General features: G+C 41.3%; 1 protein-coding gene across 6 annotated transcripts in view; it reads left to right on the forward strand.

Annotated features, from left to right (window-relative positions):
- TSNARE1 (t-SNARE domain containing 1) overlaps window positions 1-25,382 on the forward strand; it is a 508,372-nt gene extending 482,990 nt beyond the window's left edge. For all 6 annotated transcript variants that reach the window (XM_037380780.1, XM_037380779.1, XM_037380786.1 and 3 more), the window contains one exon: window positions 24,366-25,382. Coding sequence is in view for 1 of the 6 variants with exons in the window: in XM_037380786.1 (XP_037236683.1) it covers window positions 24,366-24,374 (9 nt within the window). In the remaining 5 variants the exon portion in view is untranslated. The remainder of the gene's footprint in view (window positions 1-24,365) is intronic.
- The last annotated feature ends 1,251 nt before the right edge of the window (window positions 25,383-26,633 follow it).

Raw genomic sequence — 26,633 nt, forward strand, 5'->3', positions numbered from 1 at the left:
CATCTGTAAAAGTTCAGTGACTCAATAGTCAAAAGGAAATTTGAAAGAGTTATCCTAATAATTTCATTTCAAGCTATAATTAATATTTCAGGGGGGTTATTCCTTTTTCTTACTTGTAATTTTGAAAATCGTGGCTTCCTTCTCTGAACTGAACACAAATGAAATCCAAATCCATCCTGTTATCAGTGGGATTTAATATTAAAACCCACTGGTTTCATTTATTCTCACAAATGGAGTGGAATTCAAAATAAGTCTTGACCATTCTGTGCCAAGGTAGAGGTCACAGAGACCATACAGTCTGCGGTGATGAAGCTACATCAGCAGTAACAGCAGCAGAACTGGATAAAATTGGGGCCCGAATTATAGAGATTATACATTTCCCATACTTTCTCAGGTTTCTAATTACATTATTATAATGTTCAACATTATCACTTAATTGTTCTTAATTACTTTATATGTAACAAGACACAGCTAAAAGGAAATAGACTGTTCTCTCCTCCTTCTAAATGTTTTATGAAAAGGAAAGCATCACACAATTTGCACTTATTTTAAAAGGACAAACACCCTCGAAGAGACCCTGGGAGTCACACCACGTCCTCTTGCAGCAGGATTTTGGAGGATTTTCAGTAGGAGAAGAGAGGTTTTCAGGCACTTCCATCTTCAGAATGAGGCGTTAAGGAATGTGGGCTTGAGTATCTATTTCAAAAAGCTTAAGAGTTAATTACTCCAGATCTTCATCTCCACTTTTCATCTGGAGATTTCTGGCCCCATTTGGATTTGCTATTACTGTCTCTGTTACATTACAGCTCTATTTTCTCATGCATAGATTAAATTATTAGCTGGAAATTACCATAATGGCATACACTGTTCCCCTGTTGCCTCATGGCAAGTTGAATATGAGCCAACAGTGTGCCCTGGCAGCCAAAAGGGACAACGGTGTCCTGGGGTGCATCAAGCACAGCATAGCGAGCTGGTGGAGGGAGGTGACTGTCCCACTCTACATGGCACTGGTGCGGTCCCACCTCGAGTTCTCTGTGCAGTTTTGGGTGCCTCAGTATAAGAAGGACATAAAACTGTGAGAGTGTGTCCAGAGGAGGGTGACCAAGATGGTGAAAAGTCACCAGGGCAAGACTTATGAGGAGCTGCTGAGGTCTCTTGGCTCGCTCAATCCAGAGAAGAGAAGGCTAAGGGGTTGCCTCATCACAGTCTGCAGCTGTCTCAGTGGGGGCAGCGGAGGGGGAGATGCTGGACTCCTCCCTCTGGTGAGCAGTGACAGGACACAAGGGAATGGAATGAAGCTGTGTCAGGGGAAGTTCAGATCAGACATTAGGAAAAGGTTCTTCAATGAGCGGGTGGTCGGTCACTGGAACAGGGTCCCCCATGGAAATGGGCATGGCACCAAGTCTGTCACAGTTCAAAGAGCACCTGGATGACGCTCTTAGTCATATGGTTTAGTTTTAGGTAGTCCTCTGTGAGCAGCAGGGAGTTGGAATCAGTGATCCTTATGGGTCTCTCCCAATTGTAGATAGTCTTTGATTTTGTGATTCTAAATCAACTTGGGGGGCAGTAACTCTTGGCAGAACATCACTAAAACTTTTCTAGCACTGTAAGTGTTCCCAATTATAAAACATTTAAATGAGACCTGGACTTTCCAGTTTCAGGTTTGTCACTCCAGGTTCCATGAGGTCCTCCCGCATTTTGTAGCCCATCTCATCCCTAAAACGAGTAGCAGATAGGGAGCTATATTGCTCAGACATAGCCCAATGACCAGACTTCCTTCCAACCATTAAGACCAGCAAGTTTTCATTTATGTTCAGATGTGTTTTGTATAAATAGTGGCACATAGTATTTATTTAGTGTCCATGGGCTAAAAAAAATCCAGAAGATATATTTAGTGTCCATCAAGGCTTCATGGCACAGCATAAGCAGTGCAGGAAAGGGAGTGAAAGTAGCAAAAACGTGCCTGTCAACTCCAAATGAACTGTCAAATCCACAAAGCCATTTCTAGCATGTTACACCAGAGCCCATGACAGATGTTTCTCTTTCAAGCTGTCTCTTCTGAGGTCTCTTACTCAAATACAATATGAAGGCAATACAGTAGAAGGCTTTCAAATGCAAATATGAGGAGGGAAGTGGCATATGGCAGAAGAGATAGATGTGCTAGTAAAGGAATAGTTAGCTTTTTTTTTCCTTATGTAACATTTCTTAAATACGTCAAACTGTGATGCTCTGGTGATGTTGGTGAGGGTAGCTCATGTAGTTGTGAATTTTTCAAGGGATAATTGGCTTCAGCAAACCGTGTGCACTCCCCCTCCACCCCATGTGTCCCATCCCACCTGTCCCCCCCCAGCCAAAGCGTGCTTTTACAGAGTTTGGAAATCCCTCTATTTGGTTTAGAAACAGATTCTACCAAGGAAATATAGTTCTTCCACTGGCAGTGCTTTAAACAAAAAGAAAAGCATGAGGCAAAAGTATGGCATTACTAGTAATTTCTGTCCTGCTGATAGAGAAGTTTGAAAAATGAGAAGCCACCAAGTGACACAAACATGTTATGCATTTCCAGAGTTGATTAGCTTATACTTGGGGGGAGCAAACAACACAAACTTCTAAATAGAAAGTATAATTGTCAACCTTTGTGTTTCAAGGCATGAAGTGCACATCAGCATCAGGGAAGAATTTCTGCCGTCCTGATCCTCAGACAGGGAAAGACAGGGAAGTCTGTTTCCCATTTGTTCTTCAAGTCCTGTCTTAAAACATCCTTTGTATTGCCCGTCAAAAAAAAATTAGCTCAAGCTAAATAATTATATTTAGATATGTTTTGAATGTTTCAAACTCTAAGTAGTGAATAAGAATTTCTTGGGTTTCCAAAAGATCTATTCCATTTTTTTGGTAAGGGCTTATGTCTTTGTGTGGTTTTCTGGACTAGACTTTCTATGTCAACCTGTATTTTGAATATGGTCTTTTCTTTCCTGCTGGGATTGCTGTGTGTCCTTTTTCCACTATATTGAAGATGCCTCAAGCCTGGAGCATATAATTTTGTCACTGAGCTGTGCAGAGATTCCCATGTGACATATATTCTAACATTTACATTAATCCCAAACTAATAGTCCATGTTACAAAATTTGCTTCAGTAGGATTTTTATACTTTATAGTCACCAACCTTAAATATCTATAACATTTACAAGAAGTGAAAATATATAGGTATATTGAAAGATGAGTACCTTTCCTTCACCATGTCATTCGAATGCTACTCTGTGGTCTTACGTGGTTTTCAGGACAGGTGACACTAAACTGAAAACATTTTTCAAGAAATCTTCCAAGTGCTTGATTAATTGAAGGTTTATTTGCTGCCCTCTGCCTTCGCAACTTGTATGGTAGTAAATATGCTTGAATATTTTTTTGTTTGTTTTAATTTGGGTATATGTAAACACTTTCATTTTTAGTAATAAAATGCAGGGATATGTGCAAAGAATATCTGCATGTGTTGCAACTACTTTTTTGTAGTCATGCAGACTTTCACTCCTCCAAAGCGCAGGACGGTCTCAACGCATTTGTATTATTTGGTTTCTGTTATATTTCTCTACAGCATTATAGAAGTATAATACCTCTGCAAAATAGAGCTCTGAAAGTACCTGAGAGATCTGGATATTTGTTATAAAGTAACTGTTGAAATGATGAAATATTAGAATTTTGGGATTTCTTTTTTCATACCTTCCTTTGGGGTCCAGCCCATTTTGGAGACAGAAAACCAAATACTACCATAATAATAAATAAAATCCTTACATAAGCAGAAACAGGGAGTTTTTATCACAAACAATCAGATGGCTCACAAGTCATTAAAAAAGTTATTACAGTTGAAGGTAAAGGAAATGTCTGTTTCTGTTTTCCCTAAGCATTTCATCCATGCAAGGGAAAATATTATCTGTCAGCATTTTGAGACATATTCATGATACATTATTTAGGTTTATCATTGTTATCCTTGATTCATTATTTTTACTGACAGAAGAAATGTAAAATGAGGCTCATGAAAACTTTTGCCTTTGAATAAATTGTTGCTGATTTGAAATGATTGAAAAACATGGATTTAGAGAAAGTACTGTATCAACACCTAAATTTAAAAGGCCAAATTAATCCAACTTGTAATACAGTTAAGGCATAGACTCTGTAACAACTGCTGCACTGCATTTCTCTTGGATGGATGGATGGATGGATGTGACCCCGGATTTTTTATGTATAAAGTCTCTGTACTAACTTTTTAAACATTGCTATAAAACAACAGCAGTAATTTCGAGCACAGTAGAAAGCAAATATTAGAATCCCTAGGTCTGATTGTCATTAACTTTAATGCCATTTTACACCTCTCTTGCAGTGCGTTGGGGCCATAAACTGAATTACATTAAGCATAAAATGTTTCTAGTGTGAGAACCAGACCCTCTGTATTTACAGCAGTATTACAATCAACCTCACAAAGATGGTGCAATGCTTCCCACAATAATGCTTCCTTTCCTGTTTGTTACAGAGGGTTCATCACAGCTGCCTTCTTTCTCTCAGGCTGGAACTGCTTCTTCCTTTCAGTTTGCATAATGCTGGACAAGATAGAAAGGACCCATGAAAAGAATACTGGGGGGGGGGGGGCGGGGAGAAAAAAAAAGGAAAGAAAAAAGGAAAGAAAAAAAAAAGGCAAATGCATTTCTAAGGCAAAAAAGCAAATGCATTGCTGAAACTGTGTTTTTGGCTGCATCAGCCCCATGCTGGACTTAGAGATATCCTACCTCTGCATACAGTTGATCCCTAACAATTTCTTCTTGATTATCGAGTGCAACCTAATCAAAACAGGGCTGGCCAGGTCAGCCATACAGGGACATACCTCTCTGCTGTTGCTTTCCACATGGGGGCATAGAAACTAAATCCCACGTATGGGAATGACTGAAAGAAGAGCGCACCTTGTGTCACTGGGAAAATTCACAGGGTAACCTCTGCCTTTATATCATCAATTATTAGGAAAATCCTGGAAGCAATGAACACCGTGTTATATTTCAGTATTTCGTTGTATCTGGAGAATGCAGTGATTTTTCGAGCTAATAGCAAAGTCTGATCTCAGGCAAAGTAATGGATCAAGGGTGAGGTGAAGGAAGGCAGACAGTAGTAGTCACATGTATTATTGCCCTACTACCTCTTGGAGAAGCTAGTGTTTTAAACTAGTCTGACAGAAAATCAGGAATGTTTGGGAGAGAAACTCTAAATTAGTCACCAACACAAATAATAGCAAAAAAACAAAACAAATAAACCAGGTAGCTTCAGACAAAAGTCTTCAAACCGTTAGGTAAAAAGACAATTTTAATATAAGAATTGATGATGATCTAAGGATATGAATTGATAATATGTCTAGCATGACCTACTGGGCTCATTAAAAGACTTGTAAGGTGATAGCCATGAGTAGACCTAATTTTCTTACACAAGCATTCAAGTCTGACATAGATTTATAGATAGTTTGGGAAATAAAATTTGAAATTAACAGAAACATTTTAATAAAGTTCTGTTTAGTATTGCTTGGAGTTAAATTTCCATATAATCCAATATAAAAGTTGTGCTTTGTTGGAAACATCAAGCTTTGCCTTTTTCAAAATAATGAGCTATTGTAGAGAGTAGTGAATAATAATGGGGATTAAAAAAAAGAATGTTAATTATAATTTTCTTCCTAAGGAATTCAGATGAACGATTAAAATAACAAGAGTTTTTCAATAAAAGAATTAATGCTCTGAGAATATATTCACAGGACATTGTTTCTTATGCTATACAGATGGACATTGGAAGTTGGAACAAATAGGAAAAAAATCACTGATTGAGTAAATATTTCATATATATCCTGTGGATTCACTGTTTCTGTAGAACAAGGTAATAAACACTGCATTTTATCAAGAGCACATATGCAACCTTGCATGTTGTGTGTCCTTGCAGCAAGGATATCTGAGCTGCTGTTGATACATAACCCTGGGTGATGCAGTCCCAGAATCAGCACGGTAGTGTATAGCAGAGCAGGTTACCTAGAGTGCCATGCGGAATGATGCAGCCGCACTGCTGCTAATTCCAGATCTCCTCCGTTTAGTGCAGAACCCAGTGGCTCCGCATGCTGTGCTTTCACATTGCCTGAGAATGAGGACCCTATCAATTCACGGAGGATGAAAGATTGCCACCAAGTTCCCACAGGCCTTTTGAGACAAATTAAACTTACCCTGTGAAGTGGGAAAGAAATGCATATGATGACAGGAATGGCATTTATGGAAGTACAGTGAGGCAAAGATAGAAAGATGTGACAGGTATCACGTACCATTTTGGCTCAGTCACCAAAACCATGATCATCTTAGATACTTCACACTTCCTCCAGAAGAGGAAATGGCAGCCATGCCAACAAATTTGGAAACTATTAAACCATGTAGCAACCATAATGTAAATGGAACCGTATTACTTAAGCTTTATGGTCCCTCTGGCTGTTAGTCTTATTTTGGGAATGTAATACCAGCCATTAAATTTGCCACCTTTCCACATCAGGACCTATCTGAAAGCTAGATCTTCCAATAAATTGCTTATTTTCAAAAAATCGTAGATTTTCTGACTCTTTACTTGAAGTCTATATTTACCATGTTTCCTCTGCAACATACTCCGGCACTGACTTTCTCTTCTGAAGTCTTCTAGCCATTCTTTTATGCAGCCCAAACTTGATGAGGTTGCAATTACACGCAGTGAGAATGACCCTGGAGGTGGGGAAGGTACAGCAGAAGAAACACTTTAAAAACTTGAATCCTACTCCCAAACTTGTGCAACTATTTGTTGAGCCAGCAAACGCTGAAATCAGTAGTGGTATTTCTGGTGTAAGGACAACCCCTTACATTGTAACTCTGCTGTGAAAAGTTTTGTGATCAATGAGTCTTGAGTTCAAGGGTTTGGAATCAACAGAAGTTATTTCTAGGGAAGAAACAAGACCTCAAGCTGTTTTGAGCTGAAATGGAAAAGACCAATATGAATTTGTCCTTTGAACTTTGTCTTTCTTTCTTGATTCTCTTTCCTTGTGTTTTCTTTCATTCTCCCCTCTGCTCCAACCCCAGTATCTAGCATGTAGCCATCTGTTAAAATATAAAAAGGGCTCCCTCCATTACTATCTATTAAAGCGCCATATGGCTGAGGTGTAGCCTTAGGTGGTGAACATCACAGAGTTCATCTCTGAGTGAACAGGGATTTCTGCATTTGAGGTTTAATTAGGTAAGTGCTTTTTAAGTAGCATCACAGCTTCCCCTTAAATATTTACTATTCCTCAGCAAAGAAAAAAATGATGAAGCCGGTCTAAAATACAGCTTGACATGTATCAATGAGACTTCCCATCCTTCTCATAAATGACTCACATCTCTTTCATCTTCACTGTTGAGGATAACAGGCAAAGTGATCTCCTGAGTGTGCATGATCCCTCCCATCCTGGTCTGCCCAGCTTTCCCACTTCATTGCTGCTGCTACAGATACTCGTGTACTCAGGGCTACACAGCACCATCTGTTACAGAGGAGGAAGGAGCTGGGTTTTTTTCAATATTCAGGTGCAATATAACGTTATTGAGAGGGGGGAGAGCTGGAGGAATTGTGTGCTTTTAGATGTCCCTTAAAGTGACAGGCTAGGGTGTCCTGCTGCAGAAATCTACCACCTCCAAACAAGGAATTCCAAACTAGAAATCCAGTGCAGTGAAGGCGAAAGACCTCTAAGGAGAAGCTTGGCAGAGGGTAATATGAGATTATGCTGATCCTCCCAATGGCAGGTCAAGAACAGAGCAGAGAACTGGCAATAAATACTACAGATATTTTTTTTTTCCTTGCTTGTTTGCTTGCTTTTTTTCAATGCCACCACCATTCTTGTGGATGCATTTCAGCATCTGAGGACAGAGGATTTTCTCCTGCTTGGTGCGTGTGAGGGTGTGTAGGCTTCTGCTCAGTCACACTACATGTGATGTCCTGTAACATGACTCTGAAAAAGTCAGTGGGCAGTGCCAAAATTCATTGCTAACTGTTACTGTCTCAGAGATCTTGGTTGTGCAGGATGGAGAAGACTGTGCAGTAGCTACCACAATTATTCGGCTTTTCAAATAACCCCAAAGACATAAAGATAACTGAAAAATCTCTTTCCATTCCATGGATTCATAGCAATTCCCTGCAGTTTACTCTCTTGTATTTTATCTAGACTAGCTTTTCATTTTTATGTTAAGCATGCCAAAGACCTCAGTCACTGTTGTATCCAAGATCTGTTCAAAATACCTAAATGGATATCCCTTTTTTTCTTCCTTTTCCTTTTGTTTAACAGACTTTGGCTGTAAAAAGGCTTCTTTGATACCCAAAAGTTCTCTGTCTCCCAAAGCCCTTAAATACTTCATCTCCCCTCTTTTGTCTGTTAATCCCTTATACCACTGCATGCTAAAGAGTAAGTAAAATCTTAATCATTTCTGTTCACATAAATGGAACCAGAGCACAATGCAGAATATATAATGTCTACCTGGCTCTTCAGTGACTACTCATGATTATTTTCCCTCCCCAACAAACTTCTGTTTCTTTTCAAAAGAAAATGAAGACACTTCTGGAAGTCATCATAATCCCTTTAGTGATGCTTTTCTTGATAGTGAAAATAAACAGAGAGGAGTTAAATAGATGCAGCACCCTGATATATCTGAGAGGCCTGATTTTGGGGATGTAAGGACACCCACTCTTGCCAGTACAAAAGGGATGTTTCACCTCTTTACTGCCTCCAGCAGCACCCATAAGTACTCACCCAGGGAAGAGTAATAACAGATGATGTACGTAGGATGTTCCCTCAGGTACCATGCAAGTATGGGATTATTTCCTGCTTAGGGACTTCTGACACCATTGTTTGCTTAGTAACTCAGACATCTTTCTTGGAAATATTTTCCCATTCTTCCCTTCAAACTGTGGATTTTGTTTTATTTTTTCATTTTTTAGTGAGGATTGTGGGAGCGTATACATATTAGGGGAAAGGGTTGCTTTTCTGTGTATGAAGAACATCATGGGTAAAACAAGATGGGAGTCATATCCATGCAGTAAGTAAAGAATTTATGACACTTTCATCAGATGGCTGCCAGTAGGATCTAGCCTGACAGTTAACACGTGTATTTCCAATAATACTGCCCAAGGAAATTAGGATGATCTGGTTTCCATATGAAAATGGGAACACTTTGTGTGTACGTTAAAAAAAAAAAAAAAAAAAAAAGGAAGAAGAAAAACAAACAAACAAAAAAGAAACAAAAAAACCCCCACCCCAGATGTTATCACTTCCAGAGCACATTTTTATGAAGAGAGGGTTTTTCTTTATACTACTGGTTGCAACACTAGTCTATCTTGTCACTGAAAATTTATTTATAGAGAAAATATACAAGGCAAACCATTAAAACTTGTGAACAGAGTAAGATAATACAAAAGTTTTTTATTTCAGAAGTAAAATATAAAGCAAGCAGGGTGGGATTAATTTCACTTAAGTTTAGACAAATAAACCTGAACTACTCACCCAATATTCCCTTTCAGGCTAATGTATAGATACAGACATGTCAAATGGCAATTTTTCTGGGCTTTTGAATAGGTTAGTTAAAGGTGAGCTGGGCTATCCTCCAGAAATGCTTATATCTCTCTACTCTCTAAAGAGAAATGAGGGTGACTTCTGTTATCTGGAACATTTGCATTTGGATGAAAAGAATCTCATCTGTAGCACTCCTGCTCCGTATTTACTTGTCTGGGGCAGTAGAAAAAGTATCAAACCTGCAACAGACAGAATATTTCAGCCACCTACACCAGAAAGATGATGGGAGAGATCAAAGGGAAAGTCAACTCAGTTATTCTTACCCTGTCCTTTACGAACAGCCAACTAAGGACTAAACGAGGAGGTATCCAAAAGACACATCAAGGTTATCTACAAAATATCAGAGTGAATTTGCTTATATATCTGTGTTTTCCTGCCAAAGCCTTTGCTCTGATGGAGGACACAACTGCTTTAGTTTCCCTGGTTTCTACTAAAATATCACCTTTCTGATGAGATTAGTTTTTGCATTAATCTAGTACTTATTACTAGAGCATAAGTGAAGCAACCATGTGAAGCATACTTCCATTCAGTGCTTCAGCCCTGGCACCATCTGTATGAATAACACCAACATACGTATGTAGAACAGCATCACCCGGAGTTAATAACAGCTAGTATTCAGATGGATGCAAAAACTGCATTTATATATACATCTATGGAATTCATTAGTTCTTTTTGTAATTAGTTCTCTGTGCAGCAATTTATTTTCAGTGCTGTTCTTAATGAAAACATTGTAAGTTGCAGCTCTAATTCTAGTACTAGGAGTTTTATCCATTCTATCTCTGTCCTCATTGACTAAAATCAGTTCTGTTCCCTTCAGAGTTAAATAGCCTTTATAAAAGAAAAAATGTAAAAAAACCCCACCAAACAAACAAAACCACAACCAAAACCCCAAAACCCTCAGCTAAGTCCTTATTACATTTAAACATGCAGGGCTGCTGTACTGAAACGTTCATCAGTGCGTAGGACAGCAACACTGCTATGCAGCGTAGACAGTCTCCCATTGCGGTTTTCTTTCCTGACAGGTGAGCTTTTCTACTCTCATTTTCTCTCATTCTGCACAGTGTTACTTGTCCACCAGTTACTTTTAAGCAAAACAGAGCACACAGCTCCTGCCCCCATAGCTGAGATAGTGAGAGTGTAATGCTAACCACGTTGTGTGTCTTCTGTGAGCCTTTTTAAGGTTTATCAGCTCTATTTCCAGTAACACGTGCATGAGAATTTAAGGGTTTCTGTCACCTTTTACAGCTCTGATTTGCTTGCTCTGTAGTTAAATGCTGCTGCAAGGTGAAAGGCTGGTGTTTCCCCATGGCTCTTGGCAGGTTCTCAGGGATGGTGGAATAGTAATGATACACGGAATTGGTACTGAGTGATTTGCACGCTAGGCAGCCTTGGCTACATACTCCAGTGTTTAAGCATCCGTCTCCTTGAAATTGTCTTTTCCTGCAACCAGAAATATTTTAATCTGAGTCAGCCTTTTTCTTCCTGATAGTTAATCCAAACTGAAAGTCAAATTCCAGTAATTCTGCATGTTCCCAAAGGAACGTAAGATTTGCTACCCTTAGTGCAAACTGATGACTCATCAGGTCTGCTATCTAATCTCTCTATTTGTCTCCAGCACATGATATCTTATCTGGCCAGTGTTTTATGTCTCTCATTCCAGTGTTATCCTGAGTGTTTCCCAGAATAATTCAGTATATTTATAAAGTTGATTTTCTCTGTCCTTCCTCCTTCTACTAAACAAGAGTTGTCAAATGTGATTCTGGGAGCCCTGTCTGTCTAGGGAAAGATAGGCAGTGACTGCACAGACAAAGAAAGATGTGGTCTGTTTCAAGGCAAGTGAGACTCTAGTTACTTGGCCATAAAGTTTGGAGAACGGAATTGCGTACTGTCTGGTTCCAAAGTTAACTTGCACTTGAGGAGACAGGGGTTAAAGCATGTTTAAATCAAAACAAAGAAACAAACAAACAAAAAAAAACCCAAAAAAACCCCAAAACAACAAAAAAAAAAAAAAAAAAAGAGGAAAAAACCAAACCAAAACAAACAAAAAAACCCAACTGAATGTTCAGATTGCCTTGGAGCACTCTGAAGGTGAGGTAAGAGGGAAGAAAATAGGCTCTGTAAGTGGTGGTGCCTCTATCTTTGAAGATAAAATCTTCAAATTGCCTCCATTACTGTAGAAGTCTGATTAAAGAGGTGCAGTGTGAGCACTGTCCCTACTGTTCTCTGCTAGCAGCTTTTACCTGACAACCATACCACTTGCAAAAGGGTGAACAAAGTCATTCGCCTTTTTGTTCCAAGTGGCAACAGGGAGAAACAGCCTGTCCTGAAACACTGGCAAATCTGACACCTCTGTGCTGTCTTCTCCTTTACATCCTCCTCGTGAGAAGCAGGATTTTTCACTATTAACCTAACAATGTCTCCACTCCCGAAACTCTCCAGATTTATTTTTTTTTTAAATAGAGATAGATGTGAGAAAAAGGCTGCATTTTGTAGCTGAGCAAAGTTAATGCAGCTTAAAGTGCAAAGTGAGCTCATGGATGGAGAAAAACCAATGCTCTTTCCTTGGTCACTCAGTGCCATCTGTTTAATGTCACCTAGATTTAGATCACACATTGCTGGCAATTTTAATCTTTTTTTCAAGGCAACAAAATGAAGTCGTAACCCTTCTGCACCTTGAGCCTCACTCTTTGCGTTTCATTCTTCTAATGAAGATGGTTCCAGATAAGTTTCTTTAGTTTGTTATTGGAATGTTATGAAGGAAATCGTAAATGACAGTGATTAATTTTTTTTGAGAAGTAGGTTGATAATGCTTCTGCAAGAAAGATAATATGAGGAGAAAATGTGTATGCATTTTTTGGAGGAAGCATCTTCTGTGATTTGTGAACTTGAGAAGAAGCAAGGCCTTATTTTTAAGTGGGTTTGCTTCCTTCTCCTGGCTTGCTTTAGTATAGGCATGAAGGAGTTCTTCCTTTAAACTCACATTGTTCAGAGAATGGAATTTCTTGCTTACATATTTCTGTATGTCAGCTCTGGACAAATCTTCATTTTTCCTAGCTTTTCACCATTTTCACCTTTTTAGCAGTGCATTGCCATAGCACTCTGTGGGTTGTCTTCACCTTTTCACCAGTGCTTTGCCATAGCACTCTGCGGGTGAAGCAACACACATGAGGACAAGCCATATATAAGGTGGTGAAGCATCTGCAGTGAGGTCATTGTTAATAGTCAAAAGCAAGAAGTGTAGAAAAATGGTTGGAAGTGTTGAAGCTCCATGGACCAAAACAACTGGCCAAAGAGGAAGCTGGCAAAATGTCATTGAGTCTTTGGTGTATTATATTAGCTTGTAAGTCTGTGTGTCAGGTAGGTCCTGGGGAATCCTGACAAAACTTACTGGGAGAATTTGTCAGTGGTTTAACCCTGGCCAGCAACCGAGCACCACGCAGCCGCTTGCTCACTGCCCCTCACCCAGAGGGATGGGGAGGACAATCAGAAAGGAATGTAAAATTCAGGGGTTGAGATAAGAACAATTTAATAGGTAAGCAAAAGCCGTGCATGCAAGCAAAGCAAAGCAAGGAATTCATTCATCACTTCCCATGGGCAGGCAGGTGTTCGGCCACCCCCAGGACAGCAGGGCTCCATCATCCCCTTCCCTTCCTTCTTCTTCCCCCAGCTTATATACTCAGCATGATGTCTTATGGTATGGAATACCTCTTTGGCTAGCTTGGGTCAGCTGTTTTGGCCATGTCCCCTCCCAATTTCCCGTGGCCCCCCAGCCCTCTCGCTGGCAGGGCCCAAGAAATCGAAAACTCCTTGATTTAGTATAAACATCACCCAGCAAAACTAAAAGCATCAGTGTGGTTATCACCATTGTTCTCACATCAGAGCCAAAACAGCACTGTACTAGCTACTAAGAAGAACGTTAACTCCATCCCAGCTGAAACAGGACACTTCTCAATCATACACAACTCTGACATTCACAGTGTGCCTTGAGAGAAAAATTGAGGTCAGTTCATTCATAAATAGGAGATTTTCCCCTTGTTTTAATCTGATAAGACAATGCTGCTGAGATTTGCTATTCACTTGCTTTTAATCAGAGTTGAGCTTGTGATGTCATTATCTGACATTGTGTATATTATAGAATCATGGAATATTCAACATCAGATAATTTAAAAATCCTTATACTCATAGTCTTGCTACTTCTATAGCAGCATTTGTTTTTAAGAGGCTGGGCAAAATTACTGCTTCCTGTTCTCCACTTCCTATCTCATTTATGTGTCACCTCGCAGGCCCTGGACATTCCACCTTTGTGAAATGTATTTTCTCATGATCCACAAAGTTCAGCTAGTAATACTCAGTTCTGAAATGTGATATCACCTGTTACATTTCTTGCCATAATTATATTACACTCTGCAATTTTGGATCCTAGGTGCAGATTCTGACAGTGCTACAGACCTTTTTGATAGGTCTACGTGACCATATCAGTTGAATGTTTCTTAAAAATTTTCCTACATACTGTGACATTGTTAGGGAATGCATTGCTAAGACACATTTTTACAGCTCAGATGTAGGAATACATGGGGGTAAATTCCTACTAGGCACATGCCAGTCTTCTAGTTTGAAGATGGAAAATGGTTGGGATGTCTTTTAGTGTAGTGAAACCCAAGAAGATGGCTTACAGAGACAACATCTCTCTTGGACCATCACACAGTGCCTGCAGTATGGGCTTGGGATTTGTGGTTGTTATTGGGATATTTGGGTTGTTTTGTTTTTTTTTTTTTTGTTTGTTTTGTGTCTAGTATTATCTAATTTCTTGATTTAGTTTTTGCTTTAGGAACAACCCATACTATCCATAAGATATACCTGTGTACTTGAGGTGGTCCCTGAAAGATGTGCATGTACTTGCATTAACAGTTGCCTCTGAAACTCCCATATTACCAATGATCTGCAGCTGCCAAATAAAAACCATTGGTGTCAAGGCCAGAAGTCCTCTGTACTTCCAAAGAATCAGGATTTCTACTGGGACATATTTCTAAACTGAAAAAGAAGTTATTTCAGTGAAGTTGAATCAAAGGTGGTTGCTAAAAGGCCCCATTAACGCAGTTAAGAGAAGGCACAGGAGAAATAAATGGCTAAATGAATATGAAGCAATGTTGCATGGGGTATATCATCACCCTGCTATCTCATTCTTTCTGACAGAAGATTCGTGGGTTATTAGGTCTGTCCTACCTTAACAAGCTGTTGTGAAAATTCCAGTGTAAGCAGAAATGGCCAGTGTGACTGAGTAAGAACAGCAGCTTTTCTGCTGTGAGCAGTCGTGCCTGTGTCTAACATTTCTAGAATGAAAAGTAGGTATCATTTATTTCCCTAGAAAATTAGTAGGAAGGACTATTTAAAAAGGAATAACTTTAACTGATGAAAAAGGAGGCTTTACTGAAGGCAGAAGTCTGATCATCATATAATACCTTTGAACAAAGGCCCAGATAAAGACTTAGGTGTGGAAGGTTCACAATGTCAGTAATGCAATTCCCAGGCTAATCTGGTATCTATCAGCTTCAGCTTTTAAAAGACAGGAAACACCACACATTTTCTTAGTATAGTGACTTTTGTCTTCTTTTCCTTGTCCTTTATTTTTTCTATCCTGGAAATGCATCATTAAGAATTTATATATCTAGTAAATTAATTATATCAGGCCCATGTTGAAAATATCATCAAGGTAATCAGATAGGTAAGACACGAGCCCTCAGAGACCATTCCCCACCATCGCGGGTAGAGGAGATCAGTTCAAATTAGCTAAGTCACGCACTGCACCCCAACTGCAGGGGAAGGTTGTCCAACACAGGGGTACATTGGATGTTGATGCTGAAAGCTGGTGATCTGTTGAATACCGAGCACATCAGCAAAGTGGATCTACCACATTGTATTGGGTTTGTGTGGCACAGTTTTGGTACCTGGGGGGGCTAAAGGGGTGGCTTCTGTGAGAAGATGCCAGAAGCTCCCCCTATATCTGATAAAGCCAGTGCCAGCTGGTTCCAAGACAGACCCACTGCTGACAAAGGCCAAGACCATCAGTGATGGTGGTGGTGCCTCAGGAAGAACATATTTTTTTTAAAAATGGGGGGGGGGGGGGGGGGGGAGGGGTGAGGAATCCAACTGTGCAATAGCAGCTGGAGGAGAGGAGTGAGAATCCGGGAGAGGCACAACCATACAGACACCAAGGTCAGTGAAGGAGGGGGCTGGCGATGCTCCAGGCACTGGAGCAGAGATTCCCTGGCAGGCTGGGGGGAAGCCCCCGGCAAGACAGCCCGTGCCCCCGGCCCGCGGAGCCCCCGGGGGAGCAGCTCCCCCCCCGCAGCCCGGGCAGGGCCCCCCCCGGGGCAGGGGGTGCCCGCAGGGGGCTGTGACCCGCGGGCAGCGGCGCTGGGGCAGCTCCGGGCAGGGCCTGTGGCCCCGCGGGGAGGAGCCCGGGCCGGGGCCGGGCCGGGGCAGGGCCGGTGCCCCCGGGGGCGGGGGGGCTGGGGCCGGCTGGGCCGGGGGGGCTGCGCCCGCGGGGGGGACACGCTGGGGCAGGGGGGGAAGGGCTGCAGCTGTGGGAAGGGCTCCCGCTGGAGCAGGGCAGGGAGGGCTGTGTCCCGCCGGGGGGACCCGCGCGGGGCGGGGCGGAGCGGGGCAGGGCGGGGCAGGGCAGGGCGGGGCGGGGCAGGGGGTGAGGAGCCCTCCCGCCGCAGAGGAAGGAGTGCAGAGACAATGTGACAGCCTGTGATGAGCTGACAGCAACCCCTGTTGCTTGTCCCCCTGCACTGCTGGTGGGGAGGAGCCAGAGAAATCAGGAGTGACGTTAAGCCCAGGAAGAATGGAGGGATGGAGAGAACGCGTTTTGAGACTTGGGTTTATTTCTCATTATCCTATTCTGATTTTGATTGGTAATAAACGAAATTCCCCACATCGAGTATGTTTTGTCCACGATGGCAATTGTTGAGGGATCTCCCTGTCCTTATCTCAACCCATGAGCCTTTTGTTGTATTTTCTCTCCCCATCTAGTTGAGAAGGGGGAGTGATAGGGTGGCTTGGTGGTACCTGGCATCCAGCCAAGGTCAATCCACCACACGTACCTGGAAAATCTGAGAATTTTCTATACCTCTCAGAACTACCATGCTCTGCAGTTTTCTCAGTCTTCTGGTATGTCAGGAAAAAGAACATTAGCAACTACGTGACTAGAGGCAGAAAGATGTAAACAACCAGAGGTTTCCTACTTTCTAGTCAATATTCTCTTGAGGGTTTTCAGAAACAGAAAACTTAGATCCTCATGATCCAAGGTGCTATCTCCTCTATAAACCTTGCAGATGAGCTGGGCTTCTCTATCATGAATGAGATGGTGTTGTAGGATTTCAACTGTCATACTTGAAAGCTACTTTCCAATTCACATCTGAAACTGGTGTAGAGTATACACTAGTTTCAGAGGAAAGCAGATAAATACGATATATTGTAAGAGGACATGGGCTTAATCAGTGTAGATTTGCATATGTGAAGGGTTCAGTCCAAAAACACTAAATGGCATTTGTGCCTTGAAAACAGGTTCATTAGAACATGAACTGGAACAACTATTGGGAAACCCCCAAAAAACCACAAAAACGAAAAATGCTGATTTAAACAAAAACGTCAAAATTGAGAGTAGGTCCTAACATTTCCTTTCTGTGGGCTGCAGCTCAAGGTGTCTGTGCTGAAGGTCCAGCTCTGTCACGTGCTCACTCCCTGCGTGAGTTTGACATGTTCAGAAGGTGGCTATAAATATTTCTGGGGAGCTGTTTCCATGTCCAAGTCTTTAGTGCTCAGTACCAACATCCGTCTGTTCATTCTGTCCTATATTCTCCATCCTTTGGACAATCCATCAGACTTACTTCAACAGTGTGGGTTTACAGACTATGACTTTGCAGAGAGACTGTAAGAACTCTCATATGGGCCTGATGCAAAGCTAGGTAAAGTCAGTGAGTGTTTGCACTGACTTTAGTGAGCTTTGGATCACCTCTCCACTTTCAGTGATGCAGACTTCCACTTGATAGGCCTTCTTTGGTCATCTCAGCTTGTAATGATTGTCATTGTTTCACACGTTCAAGGAATCATTCAACTGGCAAAAAACCTCTGCATATAGAATGGTCAACTACTATTGATAGTGGACTCTTTTAAGTTAATAAAATAATAAATCAATAATTTATCTGGATGAGCCTTTTCCAACAGAGAATTTTGTTGAGGTTCATGTCTGTGAAAACAACTTAAATCTGTGTAAAATTGAAAAAGTCAAAAGTTGTATCATCAGAACTTAATGTGATGTGTGTCATCACATTTACTTAGAAAAAAGACAGATCTCACTTGATTTGAAACAACAGCAGGTAGGATCAAATTGTTTTATTATTCTGGAAAATTTATTTTCCCATGAGACTAGCTCTGTAATTCACAGGCAGAACAGCCTAGACTAAATAAATGAGTGGAGTCTACATTGTAAACCACAAAGGGGTGAAAGATGCTTCTCTGAAGTCAAGGAGGGCCGTAGGATGGATCCATAGCTCAGCTTTCTATTGCAACTTATAGCTACCATGTGACTAGAGCAGCTCTTTACAGTCTGTTTTTGCAGTTCACAGTAAAGAGGTCTGTTAGCCTGCACAGAAGAGTAATTTTAGCAGCCCAAATAGCAGCAGGGTCTTTTTTTCATTTGCCCTTTCCTTTCTTGCCCTCTCTTTTTATGCATGAAAAAAAATCAGGATAAATATGCCTGGTTCCTTTCTTTGACTAAAATGGTAATAGAAATGACTCACTGAAATAAGATGAACAAAGCCTCAAGTCACCCAGGTTTCCACTGGTAAAGTTCCCCAGATAAACAACCCAAAGATCTAATACCCCGACATAATTTTTATTTTTATTCCCCAGGGATTGTTATTTAGTCCTCTATTTGTACAGTAGCTATTACAAGACTCTACAGTACGTTACTAGAACAGCTAAACTCATTGTAACTAATACTGCAGCAAATCATAGAAGAACCTCTTTAATTAAAACCTAAGAGTATGGCAGAACTCTTTTTCAGTAACTTAAAGTAACTAGTTTTTATCTCAACTAAACCAGAAATATATATTAAGTCTGTTGGCTTGTTGGCCCGATATATCTTTTAGTTAAATTGTGCCTGGAGAATCTCTTGTTACCTCAAAAGCCAAGTCTGTAGATTATCTATTTCTAATTTAAATGGCTTTTGCAATGGTGAATATTTTCTCTGCCTGCAAATCAGGATTCATAATCCCCTGTAGCTGTAGAGCCTGCCAAGAGTAATGGCCTGTGCTGGTAGTAGGGTTTCCTTTCATGTCAAACATATGGTGCCCTTCATCCTAGTCCTCGGAGAAAAAGCCTGCGCAAGGTCCACCGGATCTGATTAGACTGTGTTCTTTCTCGCCTGTACTCAGGCATGTGTGTGCCTACATGTAGAGCTCTCACTCAGTTGTGCACACACACATATCTAGGTGCATACACATGCATACACGCAAACATCCATACACTAATCATAAAGAAGCATGGCCAGCTTATTTAAGGCAGACCTCTGTTAGTGATTGACTTGAATTTGTCACTTACTGGTTGATCTCATTTGTGTCATGCAGTAGTTGATTGCTTGGCATTAATGAGGCTGCACTGAGAACAGTGCTGAAATCCAGGCAAGCAGCTGGCAGTTCTGAGATGCTAACACACACACCTTAGGCAAAGCATTGCAAGCAGGTGGAGGGAGGTGATCCTTCCCCTCTACTCAACACTGGTGAGAAATGTCTGGGGTGCTGTGCCCAGTGGTGGTCTCTCCAGGACAAAAGAGAGATATGGATATACTGGAGTGAGTCCAGCAAGGACCCATGAAGGTGAATAAGGGATGGGAACATCTGACATCTGGAGAGAGTCTGGGAGAGCTGGGACTGTACTCTGGGGAAGGAAAGACTCAGGAGGATCTTATTCATCTATGTTAATACCTGGTGGGGGTATAAAGAAGATGGAACCAGGCTTTTCTTAGTGGTTTCCGCTGAAAGGGCAGGCGGCAATGGGTACAAACTGAAATAGATGAAAATTTGCTTAAGCATAAGAAAACCCTTTTTCTATTGCAAGTGTGGTCAAACGGTGAAACAGGTTGCCCACAGAGGTTGTGGAGTCTCCAGTCTTGGAGCTATTAAAAATCTAACTGGGTACATCCCTGATCATACTGCTTCAGCTGACCCTGCTCTGAGCTGGTGATTGGACTAGATGATCTCCAGAGGTCTCTTCTCAACTCATCCATTCTGTGATTCTGTGACTTGCACAAGCAGTGAACATATTGGTGATGGGCACCTGCAGAAATATCATAGAAACATATTGTATTGTTGAATGACTTGGGTTGGAAGCGACCTTAAACATCATCTCATTCCAACTCCCCTGCCATGGGAAGGGACACCTGCCAGTAGACCACAATGCTTAAAGCCCCATCCAGCCTGGCCTTGAACACTTCCAGGGATGGGACATCCCTGAAAATTCTCTGGGCAACGTGTTCCAGTGCCTCACCACCTTCACAGTAAAGAATTTCTTCCTATTAATCTAATCTACCCTCTTTCAGTTAAAGCCATTCCCCCTTGTCCTGTCCCTACATGCCCTTCTAAAAAGTCCCTCTCCAGCTTTTTTGTAGACCCCTTTAGGTACTGGAAGGATGCTATAAGGTCTCCCTGAAACCTTAACTTCTCCAGGCTGAGCAACCCATCTGTCTTAGCCTGCCTTCATAGGAGAGGTGCTCCAGCCCTCTGATCATCTTCACCACCCTCCTCTGGACTAGCTCCAACAGGTCCTTGTCCTTTTTATGTTGGGGAACCCAGAGGTGAATGCGGCAGTCTGAGTGGGGTCTCATGAAAGCAGGGTAGAGGGGAAGAATCACCTCCCTCCACCTCCTGGTCACACTTCTTTTGATGCAGCCCAGGATACGGTTGGCTTTCTGGGCTGCAAACACACATTAGTGGGCCACGCTGAGCTTCTTGTTGACCAACACTCCCAAGTCCTTCTCTGCAGGGCTCCTCTCAATCCATTCATCACTCAGTCTGTACTGATGCTGAGGAATGCCCCAACCCAGGCACAGGATCTTGCACTTGGTCTTGTTGAACTTCATGAGGTTTGCATGGGCCCACCTTTCAAGCCTGTCAAGATTCCTCTGGATGGCATCCCTTCCCTCCAGCATGTCAACTGCACCACACAGCTCAATGTCACTGGCAAACTAGCTGAGGTTGCACTCGGTCCCAGTGTCCATGTCATTGACAAAGATGTTGAACAGTGTCAGTTCCAATACTCTTCTCTGAGGTATGCCACTCATCACTGGTCTCCACCTAGATATTGTATCATTGACTGCAAGTTTTGAGTGTGACCATCCAGACAATTCCTTATCCACCAACTGATCTGTCAGATCCATGTCTCTCCGGTTTGGAGACAAGGGTATCATGTGGGACAATGTCAAATGCTTTGCACCAGTCTAGGTAGATGGTGTCAGTTACTCTTTCCTTACCCACCAATACTATAGCCCCATCACACAAGGCCACCAGATTTGTCAGGCACAATGTCCTCTTACTGAAGCCACGCTGGCTTGTCACCAATCACCTCCTCAGTTTCCATGTGCCTTAGCACAGTTTCCAGGAGGATCTGCTCCATGATCTTGCCAGGCACGGAGGTCAGAATGACCAGCCTGTCATTCCCTGGGTCTTCCTTTTTCCCCTTTTCAAAAAATGGGTGGGGTTTCCCCCCTTTTCAGCCAGTGGGAACTTCACCAGACTGTCACAGCTTCTCAAATACGATGGAGAGCGGCTTAACTGCTTCATCTGCCAATTCCCTCAGGACCTGCAGATGCATCTCATCAGGTCCCATGGACTTGTACACCTTCAGGTTCCTTAGATGGACTTGAACCTCACCTTCTCCTACAGTGGGTGGTTCTTCCTTCTCACAGTCCCTGCCTTTACTTCTGTAACTTGGGCAGTGTGGCTGCAGCACTTGCCAGTGAAGATCAAGGCAAAAAAGTCATTGAGGACCTCAGCCTTCTCCATGTCACAGGTAACCAGGTCTCCCGTTTCCTTCTGGAGGGGCCTCTCATTTTCTGTAGTCTTCCTTTTACCAGCAATGTACCTATAGAAGCTTTTCTTGTTGCCCTTGACATCCCTGGCCAGATTTAATTCTGTCAGGGCTTTAGCTTTCCTAACCTGATCCCTGGCTGCTCAGACAATTGCTCTGTATTCCTCCCAAGACACCTGTCCTTGCTGCCACCCTCTGGAAGCTTTCCTTTTGTGTTTGAGTTTGTCCAGGAGCTCCTTGTTCATCTGTGCAGGCTTCCTGGCATTTTTGCCTGACTTCCTCTTTATGGGGATGCATCTCTCCTGAGCTTGCAGGAGGTGGTCCTTGAATATTAACCAGCTTTCTTGTGCCCGTCTTCTATTCAGGGCTTTATCCCATGGTGCTCTACCAAGCAGGTACCTGAAGAGGCCAAAGTCTGCTCTTCTGAAGTCCAGGGTAGCAAGTTTGGCTGTATGCCCTCATCGCTGCCCTAAGAATGTTGAACTCCACCATTTCAAGGTCACTGCAGCCAGCCAAGGCTGCTCTTAAGCTTCATATTCCCCACCAGCCCGTTCTGATTGGTGAAAACAAGGTCCAGCACAGCACCTCTCCTTGTTGGCTTCTCTGTCACTTAGAGAAGGAATTTATTATCAATGCATTCCAGGAACCTCCTGGATTGCTTATGCCCTGCTGTGTTCTCCCTTCTACGGATACTGGTGTGATTGAGTTTCTCCATGAGGACCAGGGATTGTGAACTTGTGACTGCTCCTATGTATCTATAGAGAGCCTCATCTGTTTGGCTTTCCTGGTCAGGTGGCCTGTAGCAGATCGCACTATCGTGTTGCCTGTCCCTGCCCTCCCTTTAGTCAATTGAGAAGGTCTAAGACAGCAGGACCCCCCTGTCTGTTTACTCAACTTGGGATGGGTCTGTGCACCACGATGCCTTGAGTGTCAGTGCCAGCATTAGTATGAACAAAGTAAAGGTGTTTCTTCCTTTCCAGATAGTTTTCATTTCACTCCACTTGCAGCCTTTCCTCTTTAAAAAAAGATCATGAAATATTAAGTGAACGGGAAAGTGAGAATGGTTCCAAAGTGGATGAAAAGTTTATATGAATAGTGATGTCCATCCCCTTTTCACTTGTCAGAGTAATTCTAGCAAATCCTTTTGTGATACTAAAAGGACTTTACTACGGAATTTGTGCAGCTAAATTTAGGTGTCCACAGTGTACGTTTCTGCATCTGAGAAAATCATCCTGAAGATCCCTTTGTAGTTAATGCTAGTCAATAACAGCCAGTGAAATTTAGGTCTTTCTGAAGTTGATGACTTTATTCAAATGACCTCCATCCTAAAAATCTGTATTGATTAGATCTGTAATTGCTGTAACAGGATCCTGGAGCCTGGGAGCCATTGTACTTAGATGGAGATACTTACACCTTATATTAGCTGAGATGAAAGTCATCTTCAGGAGGATACCTTTTCTCATTAAAGAAGTGGAAGTGTGTTCCTGTTAACTCTTTGTGGTGTTCATATGAATGCAGGGCAGGAACTGTCTTCTGTGCTTGTATATGTATGTAGTACAGCATACAATGAACAAAAATACCTGTGTGGCTTTGTATTTTGTTGCTTTAAGGGAGGGGGTGTCTGATCACTGGTCTGTTTTGACACCTTGTTGATTTACAGTAAAGCATAATTAAAAGAGAATTTCAAAGGCTTTCACCTGTAGTAAAAAAAAAAAAAAGAAAAAAAAGAAAAAAAGTTGTTCTCAGTTAGAGGTACAATAATAGTAACAATAGTAACAACTATTTTTCCATACCTTTCCTTTCCTTTGTTATCAAGTTTAACTAGATTTTCTAACATACCATGTATATACAAATAATATTTGCTAAGGAAGTACAGGGGTAGAATAAGCACAAACACTGCAAAAGCCTGCTTATATTTTTCATAGTGATGTTTACTACAAACACACAGACTTACTTCATGGGTGGTGAGTACAAAAGTACAATTTGTCTAACCTCAGAAGTCTGTAGTGCTGATGTCTGTCTTGGAAGTAATATATTGCTGCTGCTGTCTTTCCTAAGAAGCGTCTTTTACAGTAATTGGACAGAAGCATGCACTTTCACCAAAATTGCCTCTTTATTTCTATTAACTGTCTACATAAATACTAAATGTTTTATGTTTTAGAGCTCTACACATGGTATAGTGAGTCTTTCCTACGAAGAGGAAGTGTCTAGTGGTTTCGTTGCATGGAAAAATGGAAAAGAGACTAAGATTTCTTATATTGTCTCCTGCAAAGTGCATCAGTGTCACACTCTGACTTCTACACTTAGTCCACTTTGCAGGAAAATGTATTTTGAAAACAAAATGCACCGTCCTCCAGGTATGGGAACTGCTGGCATTGAAGAGAACATAAAATCTACTCTTTTCCTTACTGCAGCAGGCTATACGCTGTATTTCTTTTTAAATTTACTTTGTCTGTACTCTCAGCCTCCCACTTCTTCCATTTCACAATACCTTAGACTGGAATTGGTGAAAATACACTTTTTTGAGTTTACATTGACTTCATTGTTTACTATGCATTTTGGGGCCACCTTGAGTAGCCACTCCTCCATCAGTACTTTACATCAGCATGACTCTGGGAATCCTGTGAATACTTATCAGTTATTCTTGGTTTTGCAGAGCCTGTGATCACCTGTGAAGTGGAATGGATTCTCAAGGCATTTCACATTCAGGCCCTGCGTCAATGTCTGCTTTACTGATCACGTCATATTAAAACTGCTATAGACAACAAACACTAATTGTATGAAAGAAAAGCTAAGTTTTATACTGTGTGTTAGTGTAATTATGAATATTTTTTTCCTTTCCCCCCCCCCTCCTTCATTGCAGACGTTTTACCTTATGTTACAGGTTTTAATTATGCCTCCTGTGTATCTGGGGAATGCTGTTTGCCTCCAGATTTGGTGTAGAATGTGCTGTAAGACATGTAGCTGTTAATTCATCTTTATCGTTTGTGGTTTTAACATGCTCCTGATCTCCAGTTCTGCTCATTTAAAGCCATGAAAGTCAACGTGTTTTGGTTGACTCTTTTTGTTGTTGTTTCTGTACATTTAAAAAATAATCTAGTTGAGATTCTCATACTGTGCACTGCTGCTTTAGAATTGCTCTGCTGGATCTGAGCTAAGCAATTTCACAAGTCTATGTGCCATTTACAACCATATCAATTAGATGCTTATTTGAGCCCATTGTATGCATAGATCACCACACTTACTTATGAGAATCACTAGTGAAAAAGCAGGACAAATAAACATTGAGACATATTGCTACCATTTTTTTTTTTTAAAGGAAAAGACCTTTAATCTGTTAAAAAACTCAAGCAAGGCATCTCATGAAAAATGTGAAATTTTGCATTAGATTTCATTTCGTAGGTTTCAATGCAACCAGCATTTGGGAATTTGTTCCATTTTGACCCACAATAATTTCTGCTAAAAACATGATTGAAAATGCTGTTTAAATTCTTGAAATGTGTCATGTACTATAAATGCAGGTTTCCTCCAGTAAATAAAGCATTTAAAAAAATGGTTTTAATTAAAATGTCACAGGAATTGTTGAAGAGAATTTCACAGAATATGGGTTTTATTCTTCATGAAAAGTTATATATTTTAACAAAAATGTTTCTCACCAGAAAAAAAAAAAAAATCAGCTACCTCTATATGTTATGGATTTTTGGTTACTGTGAAGATTTAGAAAAAACAAATATTAAACTAGATTCTCACCTGCACTGGTTTCAATTCTGTGCTTCCTTTCCAAAAAGCTGACACAATGTTTTGTCGGTAAAGGTTGAGCAAAGAAAATGATCAGAGAAATCTTGCAGGTGCTTAAGCTCATTCAGGGTCAAAACTGTAAAAGTTCTTAAATCAATGCAGTTAGGTTTGGTGAAGAAACAAAAGTCAGAGTTTCTGGACTTTTTTCTCTAGCTCTATCCTACAAAATCTACATAACTGGATCATTATATGTAATATTAAATATTCATTAGTTGCAATTAAGAAAACCTAATTAATAGAAGAACACTCCTGTTTTCCAGCCAAGCATAGTGCTGGCATGAAATTACAAATTATGATGCCTACTGCTTCACCTTACTACAGAGTGTACTTCTGAAATAGAATTCCCTACTTATATCCGCTATAAACTGCAGACTGCTTCTATCAGCACATTTGGCAAATCCTATAGTGAGGAAAATGATTTTCATCTAGTTAGTAAGAGCTGAAACGAACCCAGCATGTAGCTGATTGCAAGCAAATATTTTGAGAGCTTTGAGCTGCATTTGAACAAGGGATCCAGAACAAACAATCCTGGCCCATTTGCTAATCTCATTCATTAGAAGCTCAGTGATTACCTCATTAGTGTTATGCAGTGCAGAGACAGACTGATGGAGCTTTCAATGAGCCAGCTTACTCAGCAGATGCATTTGGCATGGGTGACCCAGGTGAAGAACTTCTCTACTGAAAGTATAGAGGCTGCCTGTCCTAAGCAGGCATGAAGTCTCCATGTGGCAATATGGACACACTCCCCCCTGTTGTGTATTATAGGCTTGGTTATAATAGAAAGTGCTATTTCAAAAAAAACACCATTCCAGGAGGTTGCTATAAAACAGTATATTCATGCTAAATCATAGAATCATAGAGCAGTTTGGATTGGAAGGGACCTTGAAGGATCATCTAGTCCAACCTCCCTGCCATGGGCAGGGACACCTGCCACTATATCAGGTTGTTCAAAGCCCCATCCAGCCTGGCCTTGAACATTACCAATGACAGGGCATCCACAAGTTCTCTGGGCAACCTGTTCCAGTATGTCACCACCCTGACTGTAGGAAATGTCTTCCTTATGTCCAGTCTAAATCAACCCTCTTTGAGTTTAAACTGCTGCCCCATGTCCTGTCACTACAAGCCC

This window comes from Falco rusticolus, chromosome 3, assembly GCF_015220075.1.
Source record: "Falco rusticolus isolate bFalRus1 chromosome 3, bFalRus1.pri, whole genome shotgun sequence".
Lineage (NCBI taxonomy): Eukaryota > Metazoa > Chordata > Aves > Falconiformes > Falconidae > Falco > Falco rusticolus.